The sequence below is a fragment of the Lacerta agilis genome, chromosome 5 (genome assembly GCF_009819535.1).
Source record: "Lacerta agilis isolate rLacAgi1 chromosome 5, rLacAgi1.pri, whole genome shotgun sequence".
Classification (NCBI taxonomy): domain Eukaryota; kingdom Metazoa; phylum Chordata; class Lepidosauria; order Squamata; family Lacertidae; genus Lacerta; species Lacerta agilis.
In genome coordinates, this window is record NC_046316.1 from 72,026,939 (window position 1) to 72,045,475 (window position 18,537).

The 18,537-nt window shown below is 42.9% G+C and overlaps 1 protein-coding gene across 1 annotated transcript in view; it reads left to right on the top strand.

Annotated features, from left to right (window-relative positions):
- Positions 1–17,952, top strand: part of AGTR1 (angiotensin II receptor type 1) — a 42,004-nt gene extending 24,052 nt beyond the window's left edge. The window contains exon 2 of the mRNA XM_033150405.1: positions 16,444–17,952. Within this exon, the coding sequence (XP_033006296.1) occupies positions 16,493–17,581 (1,089 nt within the window). The 5' untranslated portion in view covers positions 16,444–16,492 and the 3' untranslated portion in view covers positions 17,582–17,952. The remainder of the gene's footprint in view (positions 1–16,443) is intronic.
- Positions 17,953–18,537: the final 585 nt, after the last annotated feature.

Below are 18,537 nucleotides of genomic sequence, written 5' to 3' on the forward strand. Positions count from 1 at the left end.
TGCCTGGTTCCCTGTGGCCTCACTTCTCGCAGTGAGGGAACTGCCAGATGGCCCTCAGAGCTGGACCTCAGTGTCTGGGCTGAATGATGGGAGTGGAGACGCTCTTTCAGGCGCACCCATGTTTTCTTTTAAATACTGCTGGGTATCCCTGCCAACTAGCTGTGCTAGAACTGCTGGAAGTTGGAGACCAGCAACATCTGGAGGGTCTTGGGTTCCCTGTGCCTGTTCTAATGTATGTAAACACTTCAGGGCCATGGTGTCTGGTGTTCCTTGGGACCAGTAGGGTGGCAGGCAGGGAGCTCAACAGTAGGTGGCGCCAGAGCCAATCAATTCTAGTTTCATCCCTATCCTCCTCTCCACTGTCATAACACTGAAACTAAGGAGGAGGAAGCTGGCTCACAGTGCTACCCATGGATTAGTGGTGAGTAAAAAGACAGCCAGGTGGGGACTGGTTGAGGGCAGACTGAGCTGGAACAGAATATTTTCATATATGCCTATGCAGAATTAAGATTCCCCTCACATTAAGCTTGTTGCAGTACTTTCGAACTTAGGAAATATCTCTAACCACCCTCAAGCGGAATGTTCTACGCTCTCTCTTTTTCTGTGATTGGAATCTTAAAATAGAAATATTTTCTGGTGTGGAAAAATTAGTGGATGAGTAAAAGAAAATTCCTCAACAGACTTCCATTTCTAAAGATGGACAAAAACATCTCCCGCCATCACAGGAACAGCGAGTACTTCTGAGCTGCCTTGCATCAAATAATGATATCACTTTGCAGCACCAGGAAATCCATGTTTTCCTTCTTTCACCATCATTTTCTCATTAGAAACTGGGGAAGCATCCATATCTGAGATCCATATTCTTCCTTGTGCTTCTTTTTCCCATGGACTGGTTACACCCATTCAGTTCTTACACCACAGCTGTGCGGTTTACTCCATTTTCTATTGCTTTCCCCAAGATTTTCATAGTTTTACTGGCACTGGAAGGAGAAACCACTTGGTGCTCACTCTCTCATTTTTCTTCCGAATACAAATCCCCGACGTGCACAAGTGTTCACTGGCAGACACAACAGCGAACCCATAATTAATACAAATATGGGATGTGGTGCTGAAAAGTAAGAACAACCCATTTATGTCTGGTTCTCTGGCTTAAAGTGATAAAATTCATTTTTGGTGCTTTTTGTTCCTCTGCACGGAGGTCAGGCACTCTTCCAGTTCCTTTTAGAATAATAAAGACACTCATAATACTGCTCTTTGCAACACTTGGATTCTCCCACCCTTCTAAACCAAAGGAACAAAGTTCAAATTACCCTAAAACAGTGTTTCTTTATGCTGCAATCCAAAGACAAGACCTGCCAGGACAAGAGTGTTTGTATTGGGCTTTTCTGTCTGAGCAGGGCTCAGGGCTACACCAATGTAAGTCCCTCACCCCAGCTCAGCTGTGGCACAACCTGCATACAGTGGTACCTCGGGTCAGTGGCGTACCGAGGGGGGGCAATGGGGGTGAAGCGCCCCGGGTGCCAGCCTGGGGGGAGGGTGACACTCGGCGCCACCCCCCACTCCCAAGCTGCCGCCTGGCACCCCTTCCGTGCAGCGGCGGCAACTTTTAAGGCTGCAGCGCACAAGCAGCAGCACAGACTGGTCTGTGCTGCTGCTCACGCGCTGCAGGCTTAAAAGTTGCCGCCGCCGCACGGAAGGGGTGCCGGCCGCTCGCACCTGGCATCTTGGGTGGAGTGCGCATGTTCGTGACGTCACGATGCATGCGCAGCATCCAGGGTGGAGTGTGCATGTGCGGACAGGTGTCTGTGCTGCTGCTTGCATGCTGCAGCCTTAAAAGTTGTCGCTGCCACACGGAAGGGGTGCTGGCTGCTCGCGCCTGGCATCTTGGGTGGAGTGTGCATGTCCGCACATGCACACTCCACCCTGGATGCTGCGTTAGCGTCGTGACGTCACGATGCATGCGTGTGCTAGGGCAGCAAAGTGGCTTCCTACGCCACTGCCTTGGGTTACATACGCTTCACGTTACATAAGCTTCAGGTTACAAACTCCGCTAACCCAGAAATAACGCTTCAGGTTAAGAACTTTGCTTCAGGATAAGAACAGAAATTGTGCTCTGGCGGCGCAGCGGCAGTGGGAGGCCCCATTAGCTAAAGTGGTGCTTCAGGTTAAGAACAGCTTCAGGTTTAGAACGGACCTCCGGAATGAATTAATTACTTAACGAGAGGTACCATTGTAATTTAAAACAGCATAATTTCTGCCAGCATAAGACCCCAAAACAGGGCACTCCAGGGAAGAGCAGGATGGGGTAAGGAGATACTTATTCTTATTTCAAGCCAGGGTTGCAGGTTGAATCCCCATACAGGACAGCTGCGCGTTCCTGCATTGCAGGAGGTTGGACTAGATGATTTTCAGGGTCCCTTCCAACTCTACAATTCTATGTTTCAAACCACATTCAGCTCAGTCACATTGCCTAGGGCTGTCTTCGAAATAGGTCCACAATCACCTACCAGCTCAGTCAGTAGCTCCTGCTAGAGGCTTCTGAACAGTGTTTGGAATAGGGGGAACTTAAAGGTAAAGGGACCCCTGACTATTGGGTCCAGTCGCGAACGACTCTGGGATTGTGGTGCTCATCTCACTTTACTGGCCGAGGAAGCCGCCGTTTGTCCGCAGACTGCTCCCAGGTCATGCAACCAGCATGACTAAGCCGCTTCTGGCAAAACGAGAGCAGTGCATGAAAACACCATTTACCTTCCCGCCGGAGTGGTACCTATTTATCTACTTGCACTTTGATGTGCTTTCAAACTGCTAGGTGGGCAGGAGCAGGGACCAAGCAACGGGAGCTCACCCCATCGCAGGGATTCGAACTGCTGACCTTCTGATCGGCAAGCCCTAGGCTCTGTGGTTTAGACCACAGCGCCACCCACGTCCCATTGGGGGAACTTAGGCTGGCATAATTTATGCCGGCATCCTATAGTTAGGATTGTTCTGCCCTTCTTACTGAAGAACTGCCAAACTTAAGTGAGGAACAAAGAACTGAGCTAGGGCCTAGGGAAGTATGGCGCTAAAGTGTTGGTTTGCAACGTGGAAAGATGATGTTGGCATAAATCAGAGTGGTGGGTTGAGCAGATGACTTGAAGCTGGTGTACTTTCCTTGGATTGCTCTCCAAGGCTGCAATGCTATGAACACTTACCCATTGAATTCAGTGGAACCTACCTCTGGGTAAGCATGCATAATGTTGTGGTCTTAAGAGTACAACCACACACATACATATACTGGGAAGCAAGTCCCATTGAACTCAGTGGGGCTGACTTCTAATCTAGAGATATTACTTTGAAATAGACGCATATAGGATTTCACTGAAAGTGATACACTGTAAATGAGTCCTTTATAGTTTAAAATCAATAGAGGACCCAGCAGACTTTTACTTTGGAAAAAGCATGAGGTGGAGAAGTGAGCTATACATTTAGAGATGTTTAAAGAGAGGAGTCTCTCATAAAATAAAATTCAAATCCTTACTATAAATTGTCAAAGGCCTGGAAACAATGCCTTATGAGGAACGGCTTAGGGAGCTGGGTATGTTTAGCCTGGAGAAGAGAAGGTTAAGGGGTGATATGATAGCCATGTTCAAATATATAAAAGGATGTCATATAGAGGAGGGTGAAAGGTTTTCTGCTGCTCCAGAGAAGCAGACACGGGGCAATGGATTCAAACTACAAGAAAGAAGATTCCACCTAAACATTAGGAAGAACTTCCTGACAGTGAGAGCTGTTTGGCAGTGGAATTTGCTACCAAGGAGTGTGGTGGAGTCTCCTTCTTTGGAGGTCTTTAAACAGAGGCTTGACAGCCATCTGTCAGGAATGCTTTGATGGTGTTTCCTGCTTGGCAGGGGGTTGGACTGGATGGCCCTTGTGGTCTCTTCCAACTCTATGATTCTATGAACTTATTTTTATTTATTAACAATAAATGCAGACGGCTGTAGTCCTCACCCCAGTAACCCGGGAGTAATCCTCGCTGAATTCAACAGGACTTACTTCTGAGTACACCTAGTTACAGTATGGTTGCACTGTAAGGCATTGCATGAAAAAAAAAATGTATGGCAAACAGGATTGCAGTTATCTTTAAGAAATGCTCTGTATGGGTGTGGGGGACTCCACTGTTTAATTAATAAAAGGTGTTGAGTGTTAGAAAGCATACAGAATATATTACCTTTGTGACAGTACTGTTCATTTGCAGCACTAGTGAAATCTCTTTGAAGTCTCTCAGCCCCACTCACCTCACAGAGTGTTTGTTGTTGGGGAGGAAGGGAAAGGAGAATGTTAGCCGCTTTGAGACTCCTTAGGGTAGTGATAAAGTGGGATATCAAATCCAAACTCTTCTTCTCCTTCTTCTCCCTTTTCTCACATATGCCTTTTACTATGGCACAGGTCCACATTTTTTTTCATAATTGGGTTCAGGATGTTTATGGGCTACATGCTCTTAGTGGCCTGATAGCAACAGATGTCAAAATCTCAGGCCGTAATTTACGAGGGCAGGATATTCGGTTAAATGTCAGCAACTGAAGAATATACTAAAATAGCAGTAATTAGAAGATGGAAATGGTCTGTTAAGACCTCTAATCTACACTGGGTTCAAGTTTCTCCTCCCAGCTATTATTAGTTTTGAATTATGAAGAAATTTCAGAAATACTAGTATTGAGCAATGATTATTCGCTTTTTAAAGCAAAACAACCCCCCCCCCCTTTCTGTCTCTCTAAAGTATGAAATACAGACCTCTAGTGGTCAAAGTCATATATTTGAGGGGAAATAGATTTTGAAGCAGTTGAAAGCCAGTTTGCTCTGAATCATAGAATCGTTATCTTCATTTTGCACCCAACTTAACGGTCAAAACAAAAGGAGTGTGACTCTAACTGAGGAGACCATCATTATTTTAACCCTCTGTATTCATGCTTTCAGCAGGCGTTTTCCCACAGAGGACACAAAGTAAGCTGCCTTGTCTTTTCAACAGTTTAAAAAGCCAGGACTCAAGAAACCACAGGTGCAATTTTTCCACAACTTCAGTAAGGTCAGAAATGCCTCGCCAGATGGGGTGGAGAGACTATGCTAGCTTCCTGGCCGGTTGGTCATTGTTGCTTTCAGGGAGACATGGAGAAGTAGGGTGGCAGGGAAACCAGTGACAATCTCTCTGGTATTTTGCCCCTTCTCCCCTTCTGTTGGGAATCTAGCATAGCAGCTCCACCCCACCTGGTGAGCTACTTCTGAGTGAGGTTTTTCAGTTTCCACCTTTCTGTCCCCCCACAACTGGATATAAGATTAGAAAGATGAGAAAACTGGCAGATTTGTCCATCGCTACTCTCCAGGTACAGCTGGAAATGTCTTGTGCATGGAATCCTGGAAAGCTGCTGCCAGTCTGTGTAGACAATACTGAGATAAACAGGCAAATGATATGAGTTTGTAAAAGGCCTCTCTCTCCCTCTCTCTTCTCCCTCTCGTTACTCCTTTCCCACCATTCATACCAAGAAAGAAAAATCTAGCAAGCATTTCAACAACACCAGAAAACCTCTATCAAACCATAGAAGTTGTCTTGGGGTGGTAATGATGATGGAGCCTGTAGCTCTGGAGTAGGGACTCCATTATGGCATCAATGTTGAGCATGCTGGGTTGGATACAGAGTTAAGTGCTTATAATGGGACAGGTAGAAGCTGGGTTTTCCACCCTAAAATGCCCCCTGAAGATTTGGGGGGGGGGGCCCTGCTGAATAGAATGGATGAGGAGAAAAGAGAAACCCTCACAATTCAGATGGAAGCCCCTTTTATGAACGGAACTGCCACTCACAAAATATGCCTCTGCTCAGTTTTTAAGGATCCACTCTTCCCGCTTTGACCCCTGCATCACAGCCTATGCCATTCAGCATGACACCCTTGCAACCTTCAGTGGAACAGTTTGGAGAGGCTGGCAGGCTGGCATCTCTATCCTCCCATCCATCAATTTTAATAATAATAATATTACATTTATAAAATCCCACATTTTCTCATGACAAGCACACACAACAACCTTGATTATGCTGAGTGTTATTGATTGGCCTGAGGTCACCCAGTGAGCTTCATGCTGCATGGGAATATGAAGACATAACTCCCTAGACCTAGTCCATCACTCTAGCCACTCTTTGCCATTGCCAGGGTGAATAGCCAGTTGAGAAGGAATTGAGAATCCAGAGGACTGGAGGGTAAGAGCTAGGAAGATCAAGGGCTGTATGAGCAGTGTGGATGAAGGAGTTAAATTTTCTCCCACTATTAAAATCCAAGCCAGAGATTCATTATGGGGTTGCAGTGCTCATCTCATATTTGAGATGAGCATTATGAACCCCCAAGGCTCATATTTCTGAAACAGGAAACATAAGTTTTGGTGCTGTTGCTAATTGTCAGGTCCATGAGAACACTCTTCCCCACTAGCTGGCCCTGGTGTGTTTATATACAGGAAATGAGGATAACCTTAGGATCATGGGATTAATAATTGTGGGAGTTTTTTTTTTTAGTTTTTTTTTGGTACATTATTGCTTCTAGCCATACAAGATAACTGCAGCAAGGAACTCAGAACATTATTATTTTTCTCACTGCAACAGTTAAAGGGATAGCTAGGAGGAAAGGAAACCAGAAATGGATGAAAGGGAACAAAATCCCTAGTTATTTGGGGGAGGGGAATACTTAAAGGCAGGGCTTTTTTCCAGCCAGAAATCATTTCTCAGGTGGGCATCATTGCCATTATAATAGAACAAGGGAGGCGTTCATGGTGAGTTCTGGCACCTCTTTTTCCATAAAAATTGTTAAGTAGTGGGTGGACACAGCGGACAACACAGTGATTTCCAAGCAGCTCTTGTTTATTCTCAGGCTGGAACAGAAGTGAGCTGAAGGGCTCAGCAGCCTGCTTATATAGAACTCAGCTACAAAGCAACAGTAACAACTTTCTGTAGTTACCCAATCCCTGAACGTCACTTTTCAATCCCTCATTTGCATGTGCGTACCTGAGTGAAAACTGCAGCAGAATGAACTATATACACACACCCCTAGTGGCGTAGGGTGAGAACTTCAATACATAACAAAAATAGCACTGCTTAAAGCTATTCTTAATAAACATATTTCACTTCTCACTTTGAAAATGATTACTGGCACCTTTGTCCAAAATCTTGATTCTAACTTTTTTGTGGCCTGTGCTTTCCCATTGTTTTCCTATTCTGCTTGTTGGGCACTTGGAAGCTCTCCCCTACCCCGTTCTTCCTCAAGTGATCCTGGCCAATCAGTGATCACAAACGGGACATAATGATGTTGCCATGTTATGTAGCCAATCATGATTTGTTGTGTGCTGATGTCCACTGAAGCCCATTAGACTGAGGACAATTTTCTGTACGTGGGCAAACCTAAACAGAACTGCTAGGCCAGGAGAGTTTATCTGCCTTTCCACGATAAACCCTGGGGAAGTGCTGAAAGGGTGGCCCTCTTCCATTGTAATGAATGTTATGCTCACAACTGACACCCAACCACCCATATATATTGGCTCAGAAATATTGCCGAATGGTTTCCATTCTTCATTGAGGAAATTGTAGAATGGAGTTGGTATGTACCGTTAGCCACTTTTGTGAAAAAAGGGAACATACTCCAACCTTATATGCACTCACAAAGAGTGACGCTTTCATTCCATTTGCAAAGGAACGCTAATCTAACTCTGCCGACCTTTCAACAGGCTCCGTGCCCGCTTGCTATCTCAGAAGTCCTTGTCAGAAAGCAAACACTGCAAGTTTATGTGAGCTTGAAATCTGGCTTGTGGCGTTTGGTTACGTGATTACGCTTAATGAAGTTCTCGCAGGAAGCTGCAGTCACCGGCATCTCATTTTTCATTCAGCAAAGAGCTGTTTACCTTGCAGAGGCCCAGCATCCTCCTCTGTTATCTCAGGCAGTTTAATTAGAAGGCATGATCGTCCAACATAGGAAATGAGTAGAGTGCTAAATAATGGTTGGTGGAACAGTCTGAAGCAGCACATTCTCATCAGTGACTTATCATAATCATTGTAATTAAAAATAAAAAAAAATAAAAGGTCAAACAGGACAGTCGTGTACAACAGGGATTAGCTGCTCCTCAGATAATTTGTTGAAAAACGGAGCCCCAAGCAGCCCCCACCACCGCCATTTATACTTGCTTGAATGTCTGCTCTATTAACAAAAGCTTTCTGTGCCTTGCCAGTCCTAAAAAGAGGTCAATCTACTACTATTATACTGTTGCCAGGGTTCCAGTTGGAATTGTATATCTATGGAATTAATTTGCACCCATCACATGCATTAGTCAAAAGATAACAACAGCATATATGAAGCAGTTTGGCATCTATAATTGTGATGATTGTCATTGTCTTGCCAACTATCAACTTGACCTTTTATCAGAATACTTACTCAGGAAGTTAAAAAACAAAAACTAATCTACTGTTCCATTTTTATTTTTACTTTGGGGGCTTTCCACATTTGTCATTTATACTGGTATGACTTCTGCGGTCCCGCCCCCGATTTTTTTCATCGTTTTTATTCAGCTAGTCTTCTGAAATGATTCCCTGGGAAGAGGGATTGGTGGCTAAACCACTCTGAGAATTGTAGCTCTGTGGAAGGAATGGGGGGGGGTCTTCTAATAATTCCTCAGCGCTCTTAACAAATTACAGTTCCCAGGATTCTCGGGGATGGGGGAATCCATGGCTGTTTATAGTGATATGATACTGCTTTGAATGTGTAGTGCAGATGGGCCGCCACTCTCCAATAACAATGACATCTGGCCAGAGGGGCAGGCAGGCAGCTACGAAGTCGCTCTTTAAAATGTTGGATCAAACAGCAACTGTAACACTATAAATGGCGAGTGCAGAAAAGTGTGAGACTGGAACCAGCATTGTTGCAACAAACTTTCAAGACTTTCCCCTTGTCCTTAAACAAAACAGGGTTTTTTCCCCAACAACACTGTGGTGTCTTTATTATATATATGCAGCTGTAACTCACCAGAACTCAGTTCCGGCACCTCTCAGGTTGGCGCCATTGCCATAAAAAGAAAACAAGGGAGGCGTTAATGGTGAGTTCCAGCACCTCTTTTTCTAGAAAAATAGCACTGTATATGATATATGGTTTATTTACACATATATACTATTTAAGAGGGGCTCACAGCAATAACACCCCAGAAGGCCATTCTTCTCCCATAGCCACAGCCTTGAATTCAAGCAGGAATCAAGCATGTTTCTCACTCTCAGGCTTCTGCCTGCTTCCTACTTCTAGGAGCCAGTGTGGTGTAGTGGTTAAGAGTGGTAGACTCGTAATCTGGGGAACCGGGTTCATGTCTCCGCTCCTCCACACGCAGCTGCTGGGTGACCTTGGGCTAGTCACACTTCTCTGAAGTCTCTCAGCCCCACTCACCTCACAGAGTGTTTGTTGTGGGGGAGGAAGGGAAAGGAGAATGTTAGCCGCTTTGAGACTCCTTCGGGTAGTGAAAAACGTGATATCAAATCCAAACTCTTCTTCTTCTTCTAGTCCAGCTCTCTCACATACCCAGTTCTGGTCTTTGTCCTTCTCACCACCCACCAGGTGAGGGAGGGGGCCCACCCATTTGCCCTCTGGCACACAGCAAACTTCTTTTCTTATACCAACCTATACTTAGGCCCATTATGGCCCTTGCTTGGCTAATTCAACAATGGTGTCTTCCATTAGATTCCAACCCTTACTGGATCCAGGAATTAGAAGAAACTCGTGTCTACAGCCAAACTCCCACCCCCTACCACCACCAAGGAAAACCCACCCTCACAACAATAATTTTAACTGGATTCTCTGGTTGAAGGCTTCTAGTGTATCTTTAGAGAACTGTGAGTTGGATCCAGAAGCAGTTCATCCAATGGGGAAATCCCCCTCCACTGGCAAATGCACCTCTGCATCCATCCCAGTATTTTCAGGCTGTGCTGTGGCATTTTGAAGAACTTCATTTCCAGGTGGCAACCAACCATGGGATGCAAGTAACAGCTTGGTAATCCAGCTAGCTGTAATGGCCACTCTTCTGCTTGATTTTGAAAGGTTGTTGTTGTTGTTGAGTCATTCAGTCATGTCTGACTCTTCGTGACCCCATGGACCAGAGCATGCCAGGCACGCCTATCTTTCACTGCCTCCCGCAGTTTGGCCAAACTCATGCCAGTCGCTTCGAGAACACTGTCCAACCATCTCATCCTCTGTCGTCCCCTTCTCCTTGTGCCATCTATCTTTCCCAGCATCAGGGTGTTTTCCAGGGAGTCTTCTCTTCTCATGAGGTGGCCAAAGTATTGGCGCCTCAGCTTCAGGATCTGTCCTTCCAGTGAAAGGTTATAGTGACTATATTTTAGGCAGCACATTTATATATATCAGATTGGGGCATTGGTTCCACGTTAAAATGAGAGCAATATCCAGTAACATCTCTCCCTCCCTCTCTCTCTCTCCTGTATTTCACAAGTTCCAAAGCCAAAAGAAGCCCTGCATTTATTACTTAAGTCAGGAAGGCATTTTGCCACTATTCTTCTCTGGAACAATATTTTTAATGCTTTGTTTCTACAAGCAAGGTTAGATTTAAGGCCTCCCCGTGTTGAATCTTAAGTATTTGTAGGAAACCTAAATGGTACTAAGCCTACCTGTATATTTCCATGTGAACTTTAAAAGCACAAACACGCACATTAAAAACTGATATGGAAATGTGGATAACTGAATTTAAGATTTAAAAAATTGAGAAATCAACATTGACACTTTTGCCTATCTCTGTTCTTTAGTAATAAGTGTGCAAAAGTTTGGACTGCCATTCATGAAGCTAGGAATACTTCAAATGAAGAAAAGAAGATTGGGTTGCATTCTGCAAATTTTCCTTAACGACCTCTTTTTAAGGGTATTGGTTAATCAACAAAATGGGAGCATGATGGGAAATAGAAGCAAATATGAAGCCTGATAAAAGAAAACACAAATTAAATTATGTTCTTGTTTAATTGCTGTAGAGCTACACAGCTCGGCAAATCTCATTAAATTAATTTCATTATAATAACTAATTACAGGGTGATCTATCAAAATACAAAGCTGTTGTTTTTTTAAAATATCTTTGAAAAGGTCAAGGCCAATTTCACTATTTCCCCTTTTCTATAGTTAGCTAACATTTAAAAAGCAGGGAGGAAGGAATGTTCATTATTGTTGCAGAATGCAAATTTCCGCAATTTACCTCTCAATGAAATACAGGACAACTATTGATGGTTTGAACAGATCCAGACTGTGTCACATATGTATTTTGATACAGCACAGAATTATGCAGCTGGATAATCTGCCGCTATCACTGATACCCAGAATGCAGCCATGAAACGTTTGTGAACGAATGCTCCTCCTGATTTAAGTGTCTTTCATGCATTGTCTAAAGAAATTTTGCACTTTCCCTAGATTAGTGATAATGTAAATGAAATGCATTGCAGTAAAAGGAGAAATCTCCATGCTACAGTTTTTATAACTAAATCTTCATGTTTCCTGGCAAAGAAAGGGGGATAATTTAGTGCAAGGCATAGGTATGTTCCAAGCTGTTACGCTGCATCACATTGGTGGTAGCTGCCATCTTGATTTTCCACTTCAGAAAGGATGTGTTTCTGCTTCAGTTGTTAAGCTTTTCACTTGCTTTCAGATTTTCATACCAGTGCACCAGCTGTGGATTTCCTGAGGAACATCTTTTATCGGTGCTACCTTTGGAAGCGTTAGAAGTTCCCTTGACTATAAAAATCCAATTTGGATCTTAGCAATAGTTCCTCAGTGCAGCTTAGACACTGGGCCCCTTGGCCGTTATTTCTCAAAGTAATATAACCTCAAACAAATAGCTTGGCAAGGTCACACAGGTGATAAGGTTACAAAAATATCTCACTTAAACTTTATCGTGAGAAAGTTACACAGCTGTCCTGTTCCGGGAATCTGCAATACCAAATAATATTTCTTAATGAACAAACAAGAAAGGCCGTCACTATATCTTGCATACCCTGCAAATGACCTGGGAAAATGAGGACACTCCATTTTTCCTCACAAGAGCATGGCAACAATTTTGGGTGCTGTGACCTTTATTCAGGGCTGTGGTCTCACACAGCACCCCAAAACACACATTTTGAGGCACCATGAGAGCACCCCTCAAGAAATGTGTCTTTTGTGCTCTCAAGCAGGTCACATGACTCACACAGGAGCACAGATGGGAAGACACACGTCCTGGTTTCAGGACTTAACATATTGAAGGACATTATCTTGTGCAATAGGCAACATCTGAATGGGGACATACAAAGATTCCTTGAGCAGACCAAACAAGAACCTGTTTCCCATAATGGCCAACCAGGGGTCTCCAGGAAAAGACCAGGGCAAGAAAGTTATAGCCTTCCCCCAACAACTGGAACTCAGTGGCATACTGTCTCTGAAAGTTCATGGTCCTCTTATTTCATGCCCTCAAAAATCCAAACTAAGGTGGCTTTATTCAGCAGATTATAATATCATATTGGCCCAAATATAAGACACACCCCCCAAAAAAATTCCGACCGTGAAAAGTTAAAGTGCAGCTTAAATTTGTGACCTTACAAAAATTGGCTTTTACGATATCGCTGATGCAACAGATATATGGTATGGTATTGACAGTGCGGTATTGATTTGTATTTATGGTGCTACAAACAGATGTTTAACCCACTTGTGGGTCCTCTCTAGCACCCGTAGGATTTTCTTCTACATTTGTCATTTACGGCTGTGAGTGCCTGCGGAATTTTAAGGGAGCGGCTTATAGTCGGGTATTGTCTTTCTTTTTTCCCCTTGAATTTTAAAGGTGCGGCTTATTTGTGGGATCGGCTTATATTCGGGCCAATACAGTAATTCATTCACTGCATCGTCTGGAACAGGGCTGGGGAACCTGTGACCCCGATGTTGCTGGAGTGCAGCCACAACCATCAGACATCCTGGGAAGGGGCTGGTGGGAGTTCGAGTCCAGAAACACCCCTGATTTAGATTGTGTTCTACCATGCACCCAAAATTCCATTTGTGCCCGCTGGCCGAAAGAGGCTGGTGACCCAATGGAACCTTAATTCCCAAGTAGTGCCACTGAAAGTAAGCCTATATTCCCACCATATGGCTACAGTTTCCAGAGTACCCCTGGGAGCAGAACAGGGGTCTCATAACAACTCTCTGCAGCCTTAGCAAACCACAGTTCCCAGAATTCTTTGGAGGGGGCAAGCCATGGGAACTTAAAGTGGTATCATAGAGCTTTAAAAGCATGATGTGATTGCAGCCTTACGATTCGCCGAAAGGCAATTCTTTTTATTCTTTTTTTTTTTTTTTTTTGGCAAACTGAAAGGCAATCCTGATTAATAATGAGGCTAGTAGTTTTGGCACTAGAATGTGTCAGATGTTGCACATGTTTAAAAACCCTAAAATGGGACCTTCTGTGGTCCGTATATCGCTTTATTTCTTCAAAGCAGGAATTATTATCTTGAGAAACCTCTGTTTAAAATATCTGCCTTAACTTTTAAAACTTAATAAAAAATAACAAAGATTCTTTCTGAGAGGTGCCTAAACTATAATTTACAGTCAAATTTCCCATGAATAGGGGAAATTAAATTGTAGTCCTTGACAAAAGTTTGATATCCAGTTACACATAATTAGGTATTCAGTGTTAGTGCAATTCCTAAGAAACTGAATGATCTTTAGCTAACATAAGTGCATTCTGTAGCACTTGCCCTCTGTGAAACAACACTTTTGCTATAATGGAATTATATCCAGGAGTCATTGCAGGTATTCAGAGTAAACATGCTCTTTTGCAAAAACTGTACCCCCACAATTTGTCAATTAAACAACAAGTAGCCAAGGAATCATAGAGTGCAGTCAAGTTTCTAACCAGGAATAAATATAGCTTCAACCAGTGCTGCAGTTAGGCTGGTGGTGTTCAACTAACTTTTATCAACTAACTAAATCCATCAAAATTAATGGCCCTACATTAGTCATGACCATGAATTTCAATGGGCCTACCCATTGAAAAGTTAGTTGAGCACACCCCAAATGTTTAAATTCTGGATTTAATGGTCTTACTATCTTTAGATAGTAGTGTCTGTTACTTCACTTGCTTCAGAATACCCTCCTGCTGATTTTGCTGAGTATTATACTCTCTTTATGTATCTCTTACCAAAGTCCGATTCACATGACATGCCGTGTACATGAATGAATGTAGGTAAGGCAGGTTGGTGTCCACTAACCCCATTCTGAAGTGCTTGCATTCAACAGACCTTGTGAACAAACCCTACACAGGTATGAACTGTGTGTCTAAAGGATCAGTCCACACATTCTGGGATCCTGTAAAACTCAGTTTGTACCTATTAACTATTCAGAAGACCCTTCTTAACCTGCACCAACCAGGAGCGTGATTACAGGGTGTATGATGTCATGTGAACAGATCTTATGTGAATTCACAATACATGGCTGCTGCTTCTGCCAATGGAACAACTAACTACTTTTCTGTTACAGGCAACACACTCCAAATATACAATTTCTTCATGCTATTATTCCATTACAATCAGCAAGAAAACATGTTTGGTTCATTGATTTTGGCTCCTATTTATTTTAATCATAGTGACTTAGCATACCCAAAGTGAGTTTAAGAATAAAGCCAATATGCTTGCTAATCAGACACAAATTAACTTTTGGCAAGAGGTCCACGTAAGTTCAGATAGACAAGTTTCTGAATGCCAAGAGGTTTTGTTTTCATTAGCAGCTATTAAACTTCCATGATCCAAGACGACCTCTTAAGTGATTCACTAAAAACATATTTAATTGTGTTGTTTGTCTTGGTCTCCAATGAGCAGCCAAAACATAGCCTATGAATGTTACTCAGATGATGGCTATTTTGATCCATAATATAGCATAAACAGAACACCAAGATATCTGGGATCTAGCAGTTGTGCTATATTTGGCATTTACATTGATAAGATAATGCAGCGGAAAGAACAACATTTCATTCATTCTTAATGATGTAATGTCCAGGTTTCTTAGGTCAGTCCACTGCTTTTTTTCTTTTAAAAAACAGGTTTAGGGGTACTCTCATTTTCCTACTCATATTGAAATACTGCCGCTCAATGAGGCCAAAGATTCACAAAATGTTTAGGGGTATGCGTACCCCTGTGTACCCCCAGGAAAAAAGCACTGTGTCAGTCCCTTGTTCTTGTAGAATGCAAGAAAACATTAATATACCTAAATTCAAAAAGTCATTACGATTGGTATAAAATTGTTCTAAACAAGGATGGGGAACTTGTGGCCCTCCAGATGTTGATGGAATCCAACTTCCAACAGCCCCAGCCAGCATGGCTATTGATCAAGGATGATGAGAATTATAGCTCAACAACTTATGGACGGTCACAGGTCTCCCATCCTCGATCTAAAGCATAGCTCTTAATGCCTGGATTCCAGTTTGATGTACCAACCTAAGGGCAGGAGGCAGACATGCAGTGCAATACTGAGAATTGCTTCACGAATGTAACAAATAACAAACACCTTTTCCCACTATTGTTGTGGATCTGTGACAGAGTGGAATACAATGACATTGTGGGGTAACCCACCGTTACTGTGTAGTCTCTCTCTCTCTCTCTCTCTCTCTGTGTGTGTGTGTGTGTGTGTGTGTGTGTTATGGAAAGGAAGACTGGGTGGGGGACCAATGGAGGAGGAGAATAAACTTTCCCCCTAAAGGTCATCCAGCTTATGGGAATTCTCTTCTTCCGCATGTTGCAAGGCTACTGAAAGGTGTCAGGAAAGGGTTAGCTATCCATTTTTCCAATACCACTGTTAAAATCGGTTGCTAGCTAGGAAACTGCTATGCAGCCATTTGCTGAGAGTTATTAGGGGACCCCTATCTCGCATCTGCAGAGCTACAATTCTCAGTGTAGTTTAACAATCAATCTCTCTTCGCAGGAAACTCTGAGAATTGTAGGTCTGGAGGGGGAAGGGGGTCTCCTGACAACTCTCAGCACACTTAACAAACTACAGCTCCCAGAATTCTTTGGTAGAAGCCATTAAACAGTCATAGCAAGTGGTGTGATAGTACTTTAAATTTATAGTGTGAATCTGCTCTCATTTTTTTAAAAAACAAAACAACAACTGTTGCCAGGAATTGAACGTAGGACCATGTGCTTTTCCAGTGAACACTGGTCCCTACCCAAATGATATAACTTACGCCCATTGAAATCAAAGTGCTAGGTTAAATATTTGGACCATAATGCAGGCTTCTCCGGAATACAGAATTTAATTCATGAAATTGTAGTTAGAGTGTTAAACATCCACCGTAATTGCTGTTAAGAAACTGTTGAAGAAGTCCTTCCCCCAAAACAATATTTAAATATAAAGGCAAAACAGTAGTGATAATATTCTCATTTTTCTTCCCCAGATGAGCTTGGTATTAATTTTCCAAATACCCTCCACCTGAACTTATAAAGATGCTCCTAAATATGTCTACAGAAGAGACAGTGAAAAGAATTCACGTGGACTGCCCCTCATTGGGAAGGCACAACTACATGCTAATTGTTGTTCCAACTGTTTACACCATCATTTTCATCATAGGTATATTTGGAAACAGTTTGGTGGTGATTGTTATTTACTTCTTCATGAAGCTGAAAACTGTGGCAAGTGTCTTTCTGTTCAACTTAGCGCTGGCTGATTTGTGTTTCCTCGTGACTTTGCCATTGTGGGCGGCCAATGCTGCCATGCAATACCGCTGGCCCTTTGGCAGTGGCTTGTGCAAGTTAGCTTCGGCCGCAGCAACCTTCAACCTGTACGCCAGCGTGTTTCTCCTGACGTGCCTCAGCATTGACCGTTACTTGGCCATCGTGCACCCAATGAAGTCCCGACTTCAGCGCACGATGCTTGTTGCCCGGGTAACTTGCATCATCATCTGGCTGATGGCGGCACTTGCCAGCTTGCCTGTGATTATCCACCGTACCGTATACTTAATTGAAAATGAAAATATAACGGTTTGTGCTTTTCGGTATCAGACCCCCTCCAACACAACCAATGGCACGACACTGAAAGTTGGATTGGGCTTATCGAAGAACATGCTGGGGTTCCTGATCCCCTTTGTGATCATTTTAACAAGCTATATATTAATCTGGAAAGCCCTGAAGAAAGCATACCAGATTCAGAAAAACAAGACCAGAAACGATGATATTTTCAAGATGATTGTTGCAATTGTCCTTTTCTTCTTTTTTTCTTGGGTTCCTCATCAAATATTCACTTTTCTGGATGTGCTGATTCAACTCAGTGTGATCACCGATTGTAATATCATCGACATTGTGGATACAGCGATGCCTTTCACGATTTGCTTAGCGTATTTTAACAACTGCCTAAATCCCCTCTTTTATGGCTTTTTCGGAAAGAACTTCAGGAAATATTTCCTCCAGCTTCTGAAATACAGCCCCCACAATGTCAGACATGCTAGCTTCACGACAAAGATGTCTTCTCTTTCCTATCGACCTTCAGAGAACTTAATCCTAACAACCCCCAAAAATGGGTTCTTGGACACTGAGTGATGACTTGGCGGCGCACGTTTTCCACTACCTAGTTGGCCAGCACAGTGATGTTCACCCAGAGTCCCAACCACCACAGCTTTAAGTGTTTAACCATCTGAGACACATTGTCCTATTCAAACTGAGCAGTGGCCTCTCGTTTCGTCTTGTGAAGAGGATTGTTGGTTGTTTACATCAAATGTTAATGAAAGTAAGTAAGCTGAGGTGTTCACCATCAGCCTGCCTTTCTAAAGCTTGGGGGACAATAGTATGTGGAAGAGCTCTTGAAATGTGCTAGGAAGTGTGGTCCAATTCATTCTATCAAGGCTCTGAGATTTGCTTTGAACATGCATAAGCAACTCTGACATTGCCTTTTGGGACCTATTACACAGGAGTAATAGGAAAGGCCTGTTTTCAGACTGATGAAAGCAAAGTAAAAGTCACGAGGTATTTCAAGAATGTGAATTTATATGTCATATGTACTACTTGATTGTAATCAAAATCTACCTATGCTACATTTACATATATACACCATAAAGTCCATTCTAGTGTCAGTAGGAAACTTGGTTGAGCATACATTTGGAGGTAATTTTCAAATAAGGCAGGAGTGTACATCTGAGGTAGAATGAAACCACATATGTGTAAAATGTTTCAATTTTTCAGATTACACTTGTTACCTATTCGACTAAATGCAACACATAAAATTGTGTTCCAAATTTCATTGAAAAGTGCTTCATTCTGTAGATATATGTTCAACACTTGACTTCTGTGGAACTATATCTATTTGTTGTTTATTTAAGACAAATGTTCCTTCCAATAAGAAGAATTGGTGGGGAAGTGATTTGTGATTGGTGTCAAAGTTCACCAAATTTACCCAATCCAATGTGGACCATCTTGCACATCATCCTGAGTGGTGACGCTTTACTCCATGTAGCATCCTTTTGTATCTGTGGGAAATTTATATGTGTAAACTTGCTCCA